We start from the raw sequence: 17,271 nt of genomic DNA, 5'->3' as shown, positions 1-17,271 counted from the left end.
ATCACCAGTGATAGAACAAGAATCCATCTACATACAGAACTTAATTAAAATATACTATGAGACAAATTAAAATCACGTGACCAAAAACCAATTAACATGAACATTAATTTCAAAATGTACCAGACTATGTTACCAAATGCAAGTAAATATATAAACCTTCATACTCATCAAAACATAGATCTTAAATAAGGCAGTAGCATCCTTTATCACAACACTACTACTCATATAACTCAACTATGAAGGGATCGCATACTCTTTCCAATGCTTTTTTCTTCTCCATAAGCACAGCGACCTCACCATCCTCATTTGCATCAAGCCATAATATGGCCTGCTCAATTGCAGCCTCCATTTTCTTCAAGTCTTCACGCCGCATCCTAGAAACAACTGATGAATCCCTGATTTTATTTTTCATACAGTAAGCATATCTCTCCAAAGCATTATATGCATCTACCTTCTTCCTATGCTCTTGGTCTTCAGCTCGGAATCTCTCAGCATCTTTCACCATCTTTTCAATCTCCTCCTTTGACAATTTCCCATCATCATTGATGATTGCAATCTTGTTGCTCTGACCACTTGCTGTTTCTTCAGCCGACACACTCAGTATACCATTGTCATCAATGTCAAAGCAAACATTGATACGTGGTACACACCTAGGAGCCATTGGTATGCCAGAAAGCTCAAACTCACCCAACAAACAGTTGTCTTTAGACTTTGCCCTCTCACCCTGATATACCTGGACTAAAACACAAGTTTGGTTATCAGATGTGGTAGAAAAAGTCTTTTCCACCTTCGTAGGCATTGGAGTGTTCCTCGGGATCAAAACAGTCACGATTTCACCAACTGTTTGAATGCCAAGTGAGAGAGAAGTTACATCCACCAGCTGCAAATCTCGCACCATTTCATCACCATCACCACTTAACTTAGCTCCAAGAATTGCTGCACCATATGCAATAGCTTCATCTGCATTGATGCTCTTGCATAGCTCTATTCCATTAAAGAATTCCTGCAACATTTCTTGTATCTTGGGGATCCTAGTGGAGCCACCCACAAGAACCACTTCATTTACACTGTTTTTATCCATGTTTGCATCGCTCAAACATGCTTCAACAGTTGTCATGCACTTCTTGAAAAAATCCATATTTATCTCTTCAAATTTTGCTCGAGTTATTAAGCTTGAAAAATCTTCACCCTCATACAAGCAATCAATATCGACTGAAGTTTGAGTGGCCGAAGAGAGAATCCTCTTTGCTCTCTCACATGCAACCCTCAATCTCCCTAAAGCCCTAGGGTTCTGACTTATATCCTTCTTGTGTTTCCTCTTGAACTCTCCAACAAAATGGGTAACCATTGCATTATCAAAATCTTCACCACCTAAACGGCTATCCCCAGCAGTAGCTTTAACCTCAAAAATACCTTCACCAATGTTTACAAGAGCGACATCAAATGTTCCACCACCCAAATCAAAGATAAGAGCATTTGTCTCATCGGTTATACCAGCTTTGTTCTCTAAACCATATGCAATTGCAGCTGCTGTAGGCTCATTGATCATTCGCAAAATTTTCAGGCCAGCTACAGTTCCAGCATCTTTGGTTGCTTGTCGCTGGCAATCGTTAAAATAAGCTGGGACTGTTATCACTGCATTTTTAACAGTGACGCCAAGATAAGCTTCAGATGTCTCCTTCATCTTGGAGAGAACCATTGATGAAATTTCTTCAGCTGAGAATTTTTTCTCTTCGCCTTTGTATGTAACTAAAATCACAGGCTTGTCATTGAGTCCTCCAGTGATCTTGAAAGGATACAAACTCTTGTCAGCCTGAACCATGTCATCACTGAATCTCCTTCCAATAAAACGCTTAGCATCTGAAAAAATAAAGAGATGCGCGATTAAAAACTTGGTAAAACTTATATGGAATGCATAAAAAGGTAACGAATAAAAAGAATGGTGTATACTCTATAATTTTACAAAGAATCACAATGAGAAGAAAATGAATCAGAGAAGAACAGGCTAAGAAAAATACAGAAACTGTATCACATGTTCATTATGGACTCACCAAATATGGTATTGACCGGATTCATTGCTATCTGATTCTTCGCGGCATCACCGATAAACCTTTCGGAGTCGGTGAACGCAACACAAGAAGGTGTAGTTCTGTTTCCTTGTTCATTGGGAATAATTTCTACACGGTTGTGTCTCCAAACAGCAACACATGAGTACGTTGTTCCGAGATCGATTCCGACTGTCACCGTCATATCGCTCGGAGTTCAACTCGTATAAAGAGAGCAACTGAAATCTGGAAGGGCTGATTGAATGCCAGAAGTTAAGTCTTTATAATCGACCTTTGTCGTTTCAATTTCCTACGTGAATATATAAAATTATTTCAGTCAAATCTTCTAAATCTTTGGAATAAAGATATTTAACGACTTATCCGGAGTTCTGGTAACTTTAAATTTACAAGTAAATCCAATTAATTTACAAGCATGTCCATTTGAAACTCTTTAATAATAAGAAATTTCATTATTTTTGTTACCACGTGTTCCGCAAAATTAGCTAGTGGCAGATAATTTGTAGCGGGTAGCTTGTAGCTTATAGCGTTTTGCTAAATGCTACATGAAGTAGCATTTGAATTTGGAACGTTTTGTTTAAACTAAACGCTAGAAGCTTGTAGTGTCAAACGTGACTTTTTGTCAAAAATAGAGCATTTTGTCAAACGCTAGAAGCTAGAAGCTCTCAAACACTCTATGCCGAACACGCTCTTAGATATAAATATGGCAACCTAATATAATTTTAATTAAAAGATATCATCTAATTTAATTAAAAAAAAAAACAGCAACAACAACAAATGTTCTCAAATTAACGAAAGTCGAAAGGTAAGCAAATCCCTACAGCTAAATATATAATCTAGAGAGTAAATTACAAAATTTCTCCTAGGTGACAAATGACAACTAGAGGCAACGTGGTAAATTGAGGGAAAATGTTAGCGGTCATTTTTGGGGTATTAGCGGCGATTTTCGGTAATTAGGGTATTAGTGGTGATTATCGATGCCACTAAGTGAGACGTAGATGTTGGATTTAGATAGGTAATCAATGGAGGGGATGATCTTGATTCTTGAATTTTCACTAGTTCGTGGTTTACTACAATTATTAGCGACACCACCATAGCGTCGACAAAAGTCTTAGAGTTCTGGTGTCGCTCTAATGCTCTCTTTTCTTGTAATGCCTTGTCGTTTGGTCTAATTTGCACATAAGATGGTTAACTCATAAAAATTTATATTTACCGGTAAATTATTGCAGATATAATAGTCAACTCTATATTTACCGGTGAAACCAATAAGACTAAATATGGATAAAAATATTATTTGCAGACCCACATTGGGCAACAATAAAATAATGAAAGACTGAAATACCACTTATGTTGTAGTTGTATGGACTTTCCAACTTTTTCTTATAATTAAAACTCATATTCTTCACTAGAAGAATAGGAAAACCAATTGTTCCGTTCATGTAAAACTTATATTTTTTTTTAGAATATGTATAGTTTCATCTAACCTACTATTATATTGATTGGTTTGTTATCACTGGTTTTCCTGTAACTTACTTTTAGATAGACTGTACTAAGGCGTTCAACACATAATTTGAATATGTTATAATATTTGTAACATAAATTTTTATGGGAAATTAATTATATAGAAGATGATGAGTTCAAAATAATGCTAACGTCATTCTTTTGTGGCAAATAACTGGTTACAAAGGACTTTAATTCTTAGTTGTATGGAGCTTTATGACGTTTGTTCATATTTATCATTTCAACCAAGAAATTTCCAAATTTTTAATGAAAGGGTAAAGGAGTTGAAATATAAAAAAAATTGAGACTTTTTCATAAATTGTGTCAAATAATGAGACTTTTCTGGATGTAATCGGATAAAAAATAGTTTGCCAGTAAAAAAATGTTGATATTAACTTTTTATCGGGTAATCAAAATTTTTTTGTTAACAAAATAAAATTTGAGGCTTTTGCTTAAATTTGACCAAAGTATTAGTATTTTTCTAGATATTTCCCTTAGAATTACTCTTATCATTCGAACAACTTATGTCAAGTATTGATTTTATTGGGTTTATTTTTGTTGAATTAACTCATATGGAGTAATTTGTTTTTGTTGGTTTAGTTGACTTGGGAAAACGATAAATTCGTTATGTTTAGACTTAATTGACACAAGTTGTGTGGTAGTTGTTTGATGTTTAATTGCATATTTATTTTCAAGATTGTTTAATGAAATTAGGTTAATTGACAATATTTATTATCATTCATAATCATACTCTTTGTCACATGTCACCTACAAAATTATACCAATTTAGGAACCCAAACCTTCTTGGCCCCTTGTGAGATTTGCGATTTAGAGTCAATAACTAGAAAAATCTTGGTATTATCAATCCAAAACATTTTCATAATTGAAGCGTTATTCACACTCTTTACCATTTTGAAAACATTAGTCTTTTTATCACAAAGATTATTTTCACAAATGTACTCTTTTCATGAATGAAAGATTATGATTTTGGAATCAACTCTTTTAGATAATCATTTTCATCTTCCTTTTGTTTTGACTTATCCATTTTTGGAACAAACTTTTGTTTTGAAACAACTTTCTTTTTGAACAATTTTTTGCTGTGAAAAAAGCGTTCTTTGAAAAAAATTGAGGTTTTGAAACAATTTTCTTTAGAACAACTTCTTGTTTCACAACAAGTTTCTTTGATTTTGCACTCTTGTTGTAGTAAGAGTTAGGACAAAATTGAGCTTTGGTTTTCTTAAATTTTTGTGAATAATTCTTCTAATTAGAAAACCTTGATGAATATATTGTTAGAATTTGAATTTTGCAAATGAGATTTTGAGCATGAACTAGAACAAGCAAATTTTTTTGATTTGTCAAAATTATCACAAGAATTAGCATTATCAGTTCTCATGATATGGGTCAAGTCAATAATGTTAGTTTTGTCCAGTTGTTTCATAACAAAAACTTGATTAGGAGTACATTAGACTTTTGAAAAAACAACCGCCTTTTCAAAAAAATTCTCAACTCCTTTTTTTTCAACAACATTTTCAAAAGCAAGAGAATCTTCAAGAATCAAGCTTCTTTTTAGTTTTTCTTTATTTAAAACAAAATCAGTGTATTACCTAGTTCCAGGTAGACACTTTTCTGAATCTTTGATTTAATTACTTGGAGTTTTAAACCCTGGTCACGACGTGAGCACTTATGTGTCACGACGTAAGCACTTATGTGTCACGATGTGACCACGATGGAAGCAATGCGCATGTTTTTGGGACTCACGACGTGACCACTTATGGGTCACGACGTGAGACTTGTTGCGAGCCAAACCCTAATTTAGGGGATTTTTGCCATATTTAAAGGAAGTGAGCATTAGGGTTAGCCCACCCTCAGCCTCCATCACCTCCTAATACTCCCCTTTGAAACCCTAATCCGCCATAGTTGATATTGAGCTCCATTTTGGGTGTTTCCTGGCAAAGAAGAAGAAAAGGAAGAGAATTTGGTGCACCATCTCAACTTGCAAGCTTCACCATCGTCTTTTCTTATATTCTAGACCCTTGTGAGTATCCAGAGTTCCTTACTTTATGATTCTAATTGCTTAGATTTAGGTTTCCCTGGGGTTTTCTTCATGTTTTGGTTAATAGGAGTGTTATGGTTCCATAAAGTTGCCATCTTTATGGATCCCCATGGTTCTTTTGTGGTTAGAGGTCATGGATATGAAGTTTTATAGAACCTTGAGCTTTTTCATGAGACCTTGGCACCATTTTGCACCGTTTTAGACCTAGCTTGTGTTTGAGACATGCATTGACCATGCATGTCTAAAAAGCCACGATTTTTATGGTATTTTGAAGTAGATAAGACCTTCTGGAAGTTTTGGTTGCATGGTTGAAGGGATTAAGAGCTTTGTACATAATCTTCATGAGACTTTGGAATATCAACAACTTGCGTGTTTTAACTATTCATGAGCCTTCACAATTGACACCATTATTTTCCATTCAGGACGAAGTCTTTGTAGGATTGCAGCCTTCTTCTCAATCACAGAATTTTCCAACTAGTATTTCATTATCCTGCTCAACAAATCATTATATCTTTCATAGACCTGATCTATACTCTCTCCATCCTTCTGTTTAAATGATCCAAACTCCAAAATAAATGAAGTTTGGACTAAGTGACGTTGATCATCGTCTCTCGATTATAACTCCTTCAAACATATCCAAATCTCATTCGTAGTTTTGCATGAGCTCATAAGTCTGAACGTATTTGGTGCTAGTGCAAAGCGAATATCTCTCTTTGCGCTCAAATCATTCTCAAGCTTATCCTTCTCTTCAGTAGCCATATAAGTATACTTCTCACGAAGTTGTTCATAATCAGCAAGAGTATAAACATGTTCCTTCATCTTCTTGAACTCGTGTGGATCGACTGTTATTGATTTCCAAATGTAAGAATCGTGCTTCTCAATTCCGGTTATGCAATCTTCAAAATGCAACACCCATACATCATAATCATCTGGAAAGAGAATTCAAATTTAGGTGTTTAAACCAATGCTACTTGACAAGTAAAATGAAACAACATGAGAATCTTCTTTTGACAAGATTTCAATGAAAGATTGAACAATGAATAAAATCGATTAGTGAAAACAAAAGTTCAAATCAAAATGAGTTCCTAAGTAATAAATTCCAAATTAAAATGCAAACAGATTGCAATTGCGGAATAGATCTAGAAAATCAAAAACAATAAATGACAAACTCGACAAACACAAAAATATCTAAAGATTTGAACTCAACTCAAAGATTTTCTTGCTCTGATACAAGTTGTAGGATCGAATGGATTCTAAAGACATGAAATCATATTTGAAACAAAGTAAAGATTGCACAAGAGTGTAAATAAGATTCTGATTTGATTGGAGTATAAGAATTTGATTACAACTTTTAAGCGTAAGAACTCGCAAAATACATACCCTAATTTCTAACTAACATCCTTTTATATATGTTAACAACCCAAGGAGTCGGTTACCAAAACATCTAATAAGAAAATAGCATCTAGGTAGTGACAACATGTAAGATAATTAACCATATTCAGTACGAAACCTAGGTACATAAAATTTGAAACTTAAAATACTTTCGAAACTATATATTGAAGACTTAAAGTATTAAGATTACAAAATATTTTACATTATGACTCAAACACAGCACATATATACTACGATACCTAACATAAAATTTTTCTCCAAGCGTTGTAGTTGAGACGGTCAATAGATGAATTCTTTGATATCAATGATGTTGTAAGGTATTAGATAAGAAATGAGGGGGAAGGCTCATCAATGGTCATTGAAAGCTGAATAGGAGGTCAACAAAGGTAAAGAAAGGTACATTTAAGGAAAGGGAAGCTAGGATTTAGGAGGATCACTCTAATACCATATCGAACGATAATAGCCTCATGAAATATATCTTCTATTAAGAATCAATATATACAAAATACAAGATGGATAAAGGGATAAACATTATAGGCCCAAAGTGCACATAAATATACATACACCATATAATACTCTATGCATTAGCAATTTGTGTGTGAGATGTAGTATAGGTACATAATAGTTATAATTATAGATAAAATGTAACTAAGTTGTGAGTATTCTTACTTATCACATATCCTTACCCAAAAATTGAGCATATCATAATATAAAACAAACCAACATAAAAATAAATAAAAAAGCATGATCTCCAAATATTACAAAACACCAACACATATTATTATAGATAATGTATCATGTACATAAGCATGACTTCTCATCATGATGGCTAAGTCAAGCAATTCTTAGGTCCCAAGATGAACATATATATTTTATTTCCAGTATAGTACGATCCAACATGCACATAAGTTTCAATGAAAAGAACTATGTGAAGATGGAATTAGAGGCGAGTGGCAAAAGGCTATATTCCATGGAAATGTGTTGCCTTTTGGAAGTTGGGGTACGTTTTGAGTGTAATTATTGGAGTTTAGGTCAAATATCTCTGGATACATTACATCATCATCGATAAACACAACCCTAGCCCTCTTTATAGGTGGAGATTCTGGGCTAGACCTAATCATATGGCATGTGCCAACTTCAGAATCAGAATCAAAATCCTTGATGATGGATTCAGACTCGTCACAAAGGGAAGGAAGAGATATAATTGATATTGGTTTTCTATATTTGGAAATGGTTTGCCTTGTTTTGTATTCTTGTGCAATTCTCTCTAAAAATCTTGATTGTGCTTCAATTTTCACCTTCAGACTCTTTTGAACCTATACACAAAAAACAAAAGAACAATGAAATATTACTTACAGGGTATTCCAAACATATTAGGGATCTTCGCCAAAAACAAAAATGAACACCTAAAATTATCAAAATTTACAAGAACATTCAGTTTTAGTTTATATTTTAGAAAAAAAAGAAATAACTGAAATTCACATATAAAAAATAGATCGATATATAAACGAATCATAGGGAATTTAAATAAATTTTTGAAAAGAATAAGACATTGTTTGGATGAACTCGAGTCACTAATGTGAAAATCAAAATTCTAATAAACTAAACTACACTAAATTTCTAGTTTCTTGAAATATATATTTTTTAACAACAAGAATATTTATTGAACAACAAGTTAGCACATAGTTTCTTGAAATATATTTTTATATACATGAAAACAAATTGGTGAATTTTGGGGGAAATGTGTAACTATAAGGGCTTAAAGACTAGTGGTTTAGCTTAAAAAGGTCTAGCCAATAAGTTACAACCAATTTTCCTAGCACAAGGTGGCTTTTTTTAGCTATGTGTAATCACACACTCTCATATTCTTTAGGACCGTCTTTCTCAACAAACTTTCATAATCTATAATAGAATTTCTTGTCATATATTTCAAATCCATTGGATATCAAAATTGTTAGATTGATACAAATCATGAAAAAGTTATTAGCAACCTAGTACCAAGGACCCCTAAAAGGGTTTGTAATCCTACAATATTTCTCTAAATGAATGGCAACAAGGGATTTGAATGTAAAACCTCTAACAAAGTTACCTCAAGTTGATCGTCCAAGCGTCTTTGGACTTCTATTTGCATTTCTAATGCTTCGTTTAGCTGGAGACCCCTAAAACATGAAGAATATGCTTGTTAGATAAATAGAAGTTTGTAAATTTGTATTTGTATTTTTTTCATGCTGATCAATTTCCCAAGGCATATCATCCCTTAACGACAGTACGATAAATGCACATGCATGAACTATTTTTGTAATCCTATTTCTCATAGTCAACAAATATAATAATAATAATAATAATAATAATAATAATAATAATAATAATAATATCAATAACTGATATTAAATATGTAACAAACAAAAGTAACTTCCAATTGAAAAGGGTAATTTACATGTGCTAATGAATTAAAGAAGAATGGAAGGCATTAGTTGGGGTGTACTGTCAAGAACGAAGCCATGAAGAGAGGTATCAGATTCAGTTGGTGGAAAAGTCTCGAAATTTATATTTACGAACTTCCTAAAGACTAAGTTAGGGAATAATTATAAAGATTGTTCAAGAATCATGGTAAAATTGAAGATGCCTTTAACGCTACAAGAGAAACCATGTAGGAAAAAGTTTTGTTTTGTTAGATTTCTCGATGTTGCACATGTTGGGAGGCTTGAAAGTCAACTGAACAACATTTAGATGTGACACTTTCACCTTTAGGTTAACCTTAAAGAGGATGAGAAAGGTGAATGCTTATAATTCACGGAAAGGGAATATGTCAAATAAGGATGAAGTTGCACACTTAATATTACATAGTACGATGGCTAGAGCTAATAATAGAAGGAAGGTTAACATATCTTATGGTGAGGCTATTTTCAGACATGAGTGTCAAATAGGGGGATGAAAAACTTCAGGGAATGAAAAATAATGAAGTAGAGGTTGATGATGATCTCCCATGCATCATCCTTAATAAATCTAATTATATAAAAAAATCCATGGAGAAATTGTTGATTAAGGAAATAAGGAACTATTTCATGCTTAATAATATTTACTCTTTTGTCATGGCAAAAGGACTAAAGTATATGGAGCTAAGATATAATGGAGGGCTTACAGAGCATCCTGAATTCGAGGAGAAAGTGATGGTGAAGGCATTTTTTTTCTAGGGTGAAACCTCTATGAGTTTGGTAAATTGTATTGATGTGAAACTGGACTTTCTTTCAATAGTAGGGTAGCATCTTTTTCAATAATCGACATGCCGTCAAAGGGGTGGAATTTGGAGACATTTTATAAAGTGGAAAGGATTTAGGGGAAGTTATTGATCCACCATGTTGCTCCAGGGATAGGAGAATCATGATATGGATAAAGTAGGTATATTCAATTATGGACTTAACTGATTAGAAGGATGTCGGGTTTAATTCTGACTTTAGTCAAGAATGGCGACCACTTCTTTGGGAAATAAATGGGTAAGTGTGCATGTTTTATCTTTTGATTAATATGACTAGGCAAAAGAATAAGGCCTAAATAGGTGCCAAATTCCAACTTTCCAGAGCACGTAGAGTGATATTTCCAACTTTGTTTCCTACTTTTTAGCTTAGTAGATAGGTAGCTAGAAAGTACTATTTAAGAATTGTTTATTCTTTTGTTTTCATGGTTTAGTTTATTCTTTTGTTTTCATGGTTCAACAACTAGCTTTTATCTTCCATTATATAGACTTGTATGTATGTTTTCTTTAAGGGAATAAGAACAAAAAAGTTTCCCTTCTGCTTTCTTCTTTTCCTTTTTCTCTTTGTGTATGTTTGATCATGAGCATGTTCCTGTTGGATAAGGTGTCTAAGTCCATAACTATATTTGAGATGTACTTGACCCAACCCGGCATGATCCATTTAGGTTGCACTTCACCCGAACTATTTATGGATAATCTTTTGAGAATAGTATGTTTATGATTTATTAATATATTATAAGTTCTAATATATATATATATATATATATATATATATATATGAAATCATATTATTTAATTAGTATTGATCTAGAATTAATTTGGTGATAAAAAAGGTGACTAATTAAATGTGGGCTCTTGTATTTATATAGTGTGGGCTATTGCTTAATTAGAATGGGTTGGGCTTGCATGGAAAGTCCATAGATAGTCCATGGAGCTTTAACTCATGGATCTCATGGAAATGAAAGGTCATGGGTATTAGGGTTTACATGAATGTAACCCTAATCCACCACACTATATAAAGGGGTCCTTGGCACTTGAAATGACACTAGTGTGTGTAAGAACTAAGGTGTGGCCGATTTCTAAAAGTGTGTTACTATTTTCTCAAGTTTCCAACGTTTGTGGTGATTTGTGATTTCCATTTGATGCATCCACATTATTGGTGCTAGGCTCTCAAACTCCAAGCAATCAACCACTACTAAAAGGTATGTAATTCTACTAGTGTTTTATGATTCAAGTACCCCATAACATGCTAGTTAGGAAGTAAACCTTGAAAAATTATTATTTGCATGTATCTTAGAGAAAAACATAGATCCAAGGTTTCTAGGGTTGCATGTACACCATAGAAGTGTCAGAATGCTAAATTGTTGAAAAACTCAAGATTTTTGCATTCTGCTGAGTGAACTCGCCGAGTCCATGTGTTAATTCATCCTACTCGTCGAGTAGGCTCTTTCACTCGACGAGTAGGAGGCCCTAAATGCAGATTTTCGAGTTTTGTTGTTGTAAATGGACTAGAAACATTACCCTAAATTGTTTTGGTCTTATAACACTTGTTTTAGATGGTGTAATGGTTATACTAATCCATTTACAATTGCTATTATCAAAATTTCAAGTTTTGTATGGTTTATTTATGATTATTGAAATTGTTGATATGAATGTTCATAAACATATGAGTTTAGAAGATCATAGGAATTATTTGCAAATAGTTTGTTAGTTTCATTCTTGATCTTGATGTGTTTTAATGGAATTCATAATTTGTCCTCAAGTTATGGATTACCAAAAGTCACTCTTTTAAAGCTCATTAATAAACACATAGGTTACATGAAAATGAAGAGTCTTCATTTTAATAAATCATTAACTCATAAGTTATGAAGTTGAAAAGTTCTGAAAGTTACAAAACTTGCCCTCGAGTTTTGGAACATGTAAAGTCTCACATTTCTTTTAGAAAACTTTAGTTCCAACCCCTAGAATTTTAAAAGTTAAAATTCAACCTTTATACTTTATAATATTATAAGTTAATAATATATATATATATATATATATATATATATATATATATGGACAAGTCGTTTTACCATTACTAGGCCGCATTCACGAAGTCGGTCTATAAGGGGGGTATAAAGTTGTTGCCTATAAAATGGCAGCTTAATGGGTGTCCACTCTCACCCACCGCTTCCTTGACTGGTGGATAGTCGTTAGCCGAACGAGTAGGACAATGACTTTAATCCTCATTAAAAGTATGATGGATGTAAAATAACTAAATGTTTTTATAAATTCCCAATCTTAGTTACTTTAGGAAAATGTGAATAACGTGCTAACCCATGAAATTACACTTTGCATTTTGCTTAAGTCGTTAGTGGAGCGTGTGTAGTTAACCAGCACATTAAACTGGACTTAACAAGGTAGGCAAAGGGTGGCTTAAGGTTTATCATAGATCGGTGGAGCGTGTGTGGTTAACCGGCACATCGGTTAGGTGATAAACATTAAGAGTACCAAGTAATTTGCATGGTTACTTCACACCTTGTTTTGTGATCCTCGGCATCCCAGTCACAAAACTTGAAGGGCACACTCGAGATTGAAACATGCCATTGAAAAGTTCAATGAATCTAAAAAAATCTAGGAGTTTCAACACCAATTAAAAACTATTAATACATTTTGTTTTTCATGGTGGAAATTGGTGAATCGTCTTTCACCTACCTTCAAATATTTTATAGCCTGGATTACGGCATCCCTCTTCTAAGATATAAAATATTGTGTTGGGTCCTAGCCTTGATATTATATTTGGGTGTCTTATTAAGGACTATCTTTATATCTAATCTAAACTTGTCCTTCTTTCTTTTCAGATGTCTTCCAACAATGTTGCTTCTGGCTCAAACCCTACCGGCTCCTTCTCTCTTATGAACCTTTGTGGGAGAGTCATCTTCAATGGCTCCAACTTTATGGATTGGATTCAGAACATCAGGATGGTCACTCGTTACGAGGAAAAGGAATATGTCCTCGACAAGAAGCTTAAGGAACTTGATGAGTCGTCTACTACTCCTGAGGAGATCGCTGAATATCGGACTCATGAGAGAGATTCCACCAAAGTGACATGTATCATGTTGGCCACAATGATAGTTGAGCTCCAAAAGTCCTATGAGGACTATTACCCTTTTGAGATGCACCAGGAGTTGATGGACCGCTACTATCAAAGTGCTCGTCAAGAGAGGTATGACATCATCTCCTCCATGATAACAACCCGGATGAAGGATGGTGAACCCATCACGGGCCACATGCAGAAAATGCAAAGGTATGTGGACCGTTTGCTGAAATTGAATGTGAACTTCCCCGAGGAGTTGGCAATTGACATCATTTTGCACTCCTTACCTTCTTGTTATGATCAATTTCGAATGACCTACCACATGAACAAGGAGGAAGTTACACTCAGCAAGCTTCAAGGACTTTTGAAGACCGCGAAAAATGGTCTTAAAGGTAAGTCGGTTGTTACTACTCCTACTCCTACCACGGCCTATGTCTTGGCAATCGGGCAAGGTAAAGGGAAGAAGAGGAAGAGCCCTTCGAAGGGTACCAAGGGAAAGTCCCTTGATGGCTCCTCTTTGATTGGAACCAAAAGAGGTTTTGTCACTCCTTCTGCCAACCCTTGGGGTGGTGGTAAAAGGATTAGTTGGGTAGTTTGGAAAAAGGTCCTAAGCTGGAAGGAGTTGGCAGTTTGGACATTAGGAGTCTTAGACCTTAACCCCTCCCTTTTACTCAAATGGTCCTGGAGGTTTAAAGTGGGTCCTAGAGGTCTTTGGAAGGATGTGATTTTGGTTGTTCGGGGATCACTTGGTCGGCTTCTTGAAAGAATTGCACATTGGGGAGAACTACATGCATCGAGACTGTGTTAGAAACTATTAACAGTGATCACTTGGTCGGCATAACGAGACGACTTCTTATATGCTCAAAACTCTTATGACGGCTTACTTGTCGGTTCTTTAGCGATGCACAAATCAAGTTTTGTTTGATAGCAAGGTGATTTTTGTCAATTCTATGGTTACTGAAATTAAAGCTTATGCATTCACTTGAATTAAATGTAGAATCAAAGTTGCGGTAGTCGTGTTTGGGAGAATTAGTGTATGGACCCTATGTTGGATCTCTTGCAATTTTACCCTGGCATATCGTTAATGCTCTTAGTATATCGTCTTGTTGTTAAAAAAAACATACTTGGCAAGCATACACAAGTTATAAAATCTTGATCCACCGAAGTTGTCACTTGAAGGACTCCCGATCGAGCGTACATTCATGCATACAAGCATGTAGCTATATGTATGTCCGCTTATGCATACGCACATACATAAATATATGCATATATACACATATATACATAAATACATACACATCTATAAATCTGTTGACCGACTGACTGACCATTTGGTTATGTCGCTACAAGTCTATTTTCTAGTATATATATATATATATATATATATATATATATATATATATATATATATATATATATATATATATATATATATATATATATATATATTAGTTTATAACCTGTGGGAATCACAATTACAAAATTAATTAAACTTTAAGAGTAAAATCTCAAAATTATTAATCACTTATTTTAAATAGATTATTAATTAACAGATTTTTTTAGTTATATAAAATTATAATTATTGATTTAAATAAATATGTAAAATTGTATCACTTTATAATTTGTATTAATTTTATTTTAATTTTTATTCTAATGTTATTAATTTAATATAATTAGAATGGAAAATTTGAAATTTGAAATTTAAAATGTCAATAGGATGACAAGTGGCATGCATTAATTAGAAGACATAATAAGGGAACATATGACAAAAACAAATAAAATATGCATTAATTATGAGGACTAATATGGTGATACATGTCAAAATGAGAATAAAACTATAATTTTATTAGAATATATATATATATATATATATATATATATATATATATATATATATATATATATATATATAGGAGTAAGATCAAATGAGAACACCAAAAAGGTTGAAAACGTGTGAACATAGTATATTTATTTGTGATTTCATGTATTCATTTATGAAGGAATTGATAAGTTTTTACGTCTTTAGTTTCAATAGAAGAGAAAAAGTATATTCATGTTGATCGTGCGTAAAAATTTATCATTTCTCCACAAATGAATATACTTGTTCTTGCGTTTTCAATCTTTTAGGTGTTCTTATTTGATCATTTCCATATATATATATATATATATATATATATATATATATATATATATATATATATATATATATATATATATATATATATATATATATATATATATATATATATATATATATATATATATATATATATATATATATATATATAGAGAGAGAGAGAGAGAGAGAGAGAGAGGATAACTCACGACGTTTTGCTGAAGTTCGGAAAAATTTCTGATATGTTTCTACCCTCAAATTTATCTCCTGCATATTATTGTGTATAGAATATAAGTAACCGAGGAGGTGTGTATATGAACATGCACATTCATTTCATCCTGTAGGTTTTTGTATACATCGAGTTTATTCCCAACCAAAATGGTTATTAATTTTAGAGATGATAGAAGAGAATGGTGATGGTTTTATCATAGTTCCGTTGTTAAAGTAAATCCTCTATAAAAATAACAAAAGGGACATAGCATTTTTTGGAACTCTTTGACTTTCTGTCTTGATTTTTATTCAAAAAGGAGTTGTTCTCAGTTCTAGTTCTTCTATCATAATTATGTTTTTTTTCTCATAATCACGGCCAGTCATTTCAGTTGTAGCATCAACTTTTGGTCGTTTGGTTTAGTTTGATGGCTGGAGTGATTTAACCAATTAAACTTGCCTTTGGATGATTCAGGGATGAATTTGGACATCCTGTACTTCTGCAAGACAAATAAAGATTGTATTAACCTTTTGTTCACTTATTTTATTGTAATATAATCTAAAGTTCTTAAGTAATAATCTCACACGCGGATTAATGTTTGTTTAAATATGCATCATTAATGAACGTAGAGAGAGCTAGAAAGATAGAGTTAGAGAAACAAAAATAGATAGAGATAATTTACTTGTAAATGACTTTTGACATGGTAGATTGTAAGTCCTGTTACTCCCATTGTCTTCAGTATACCCTTTGGTGTTGCCCCTACAAATTAAATAGTATATGATCAAACAATATCACTACAAGATTCTACCGAAAACCATTTAGCAACAGAGATCCCTTCGCATGCAAACATTATTTATACTTGCTAGAGTTCTCAATACTTACTATCAGGGCCTCCAAGCTGATTGACTGCCTTTTCGAACAGATCATGAAGTTCTTGAGTCCATTTCAATCGTTCCTTCCCCGCACCATCAGAACGATTTGTACCCATCTCTTCGATAATACGTTTCCCCTTGGAGCTAACCCGTTTCGGGGATTGCACAAAAGGAAAAGACAACTTCAGGATAGTTTAATAAAGGGACGAAGCGAAGACAGATACACTACAAGATCGAGATGTTTCCAAGAAAACAATAAAAGTCAACTGGCGATGTGTGCTAAGGATAGAAATTAAGAAATTAGGAGCCTAGGAGGGGAGATCTATATAACGTTTGCGTGAGTTTCGGCATATACTATGAGTTTCGGCATATACTATGTGTTCATTTTGAGTGGCAAAATTAGATTATAATGGTATTTTTGGTTTGGTTACAAATGAACAATCGCTTTTTTTTTTTAAATGAATTATCAAAAAACATCTAAAAATAAAGTAAATCAAATTGTCATAAAACAAATATGTAAAAACGAAGTAAAAATTAAATTATAAAAACGAATTGTGAAAAAAAAATGTATAAACTAAAATAAAAAAAAAATGAGGTTATTATAAAGGTTGTTGAAAAAAACATATAAAATTAAAGTTATGAAAACAAATTGTGAAAAAAATATTTATATAAAAATGAAGTAAGCGTGTAAACCACACGGTTTGTAATCCAACACTATTAGGCTAAGCGGAGTGTCAG

The 17,271-nt window shown here is 33.2% G+C and overlaps 2 protein-coding genes across 2 annotated transcripts; both read right to left on the bottom strand.

Moving 5' to 3' along the window:
* Nucleotides 1–217: 217 nt before the first annotated feature.
* On the bottom strand, nucleotides 218–2,091 carry LOC111882729 (heat shock 70 kDa protein 1). The gene is made up of 2 exons (XM_023879093.2): nucleotides 2,052–2,091; nucleotides 218–1,860 (listed from the first exon to the last, which is right to left on the bottom strand). Exons 1-2 carry the CDS (start codon nucleotides 2,074–2,076, stop codon nucleotides 218–220), a joined length of 1,668 nt encoding a protein of 555 aa, XP_023734861.2. The 5' UTR covers nucleotides 2,077–2,091.
* Nucleotides 2,092–7,776: 5,685 nt separating this feature from the next.
* LOC111882752 (myb family transcription factor PHL7) lies at nucleotides 7,777–17,252 on the bottom strand. Its single transcript, XM_023879115.3, has 6 exons — nucleotides 16,544–17,252; nucleotides 16,344–16,420; nucleotides 16,121–16,160; nucleotides 15,663–15,720; nucleotides 9,098–9,167; nucleotides 7,777–8,324 (listed from the first exon to the last, which is right to left on the bottom strand). Exons 1-6 carry the CDS (start codon nucleotides 16,647–16,649, stop codon nucleotides 7,920–7,922), a joined length of 756 nt encoding a protein of 251 aa, XP_023734883.1. The 5' UTR covers nucleotides 16,650–17,252; the 3' UTR covers nucleotides 7,777–7,919.
* Nucleotides 17,253–17,271: the final 19 nt, after the last annotated feature.

This window comes from Lactuca sativa, chromosome 9, assembly GCF_002870075.4.
Source record: "Lactuca sativa cultivar Salinas chromosome 9, Lsat_Salinas_v11, whole genome shotgun sequence".
Lineage (NCBI taxonomy): Eukaryota > Viridiplantae > Streptophyta > Magnoliopsida > Asterales > Asteraceae > Lactuca > Lactuca sativa.
The sequence above is the reverse complement of the archived record's forward strand: the minus strand, read 5'-3'. Positions and strand labels throughout refer to the sequence as shown.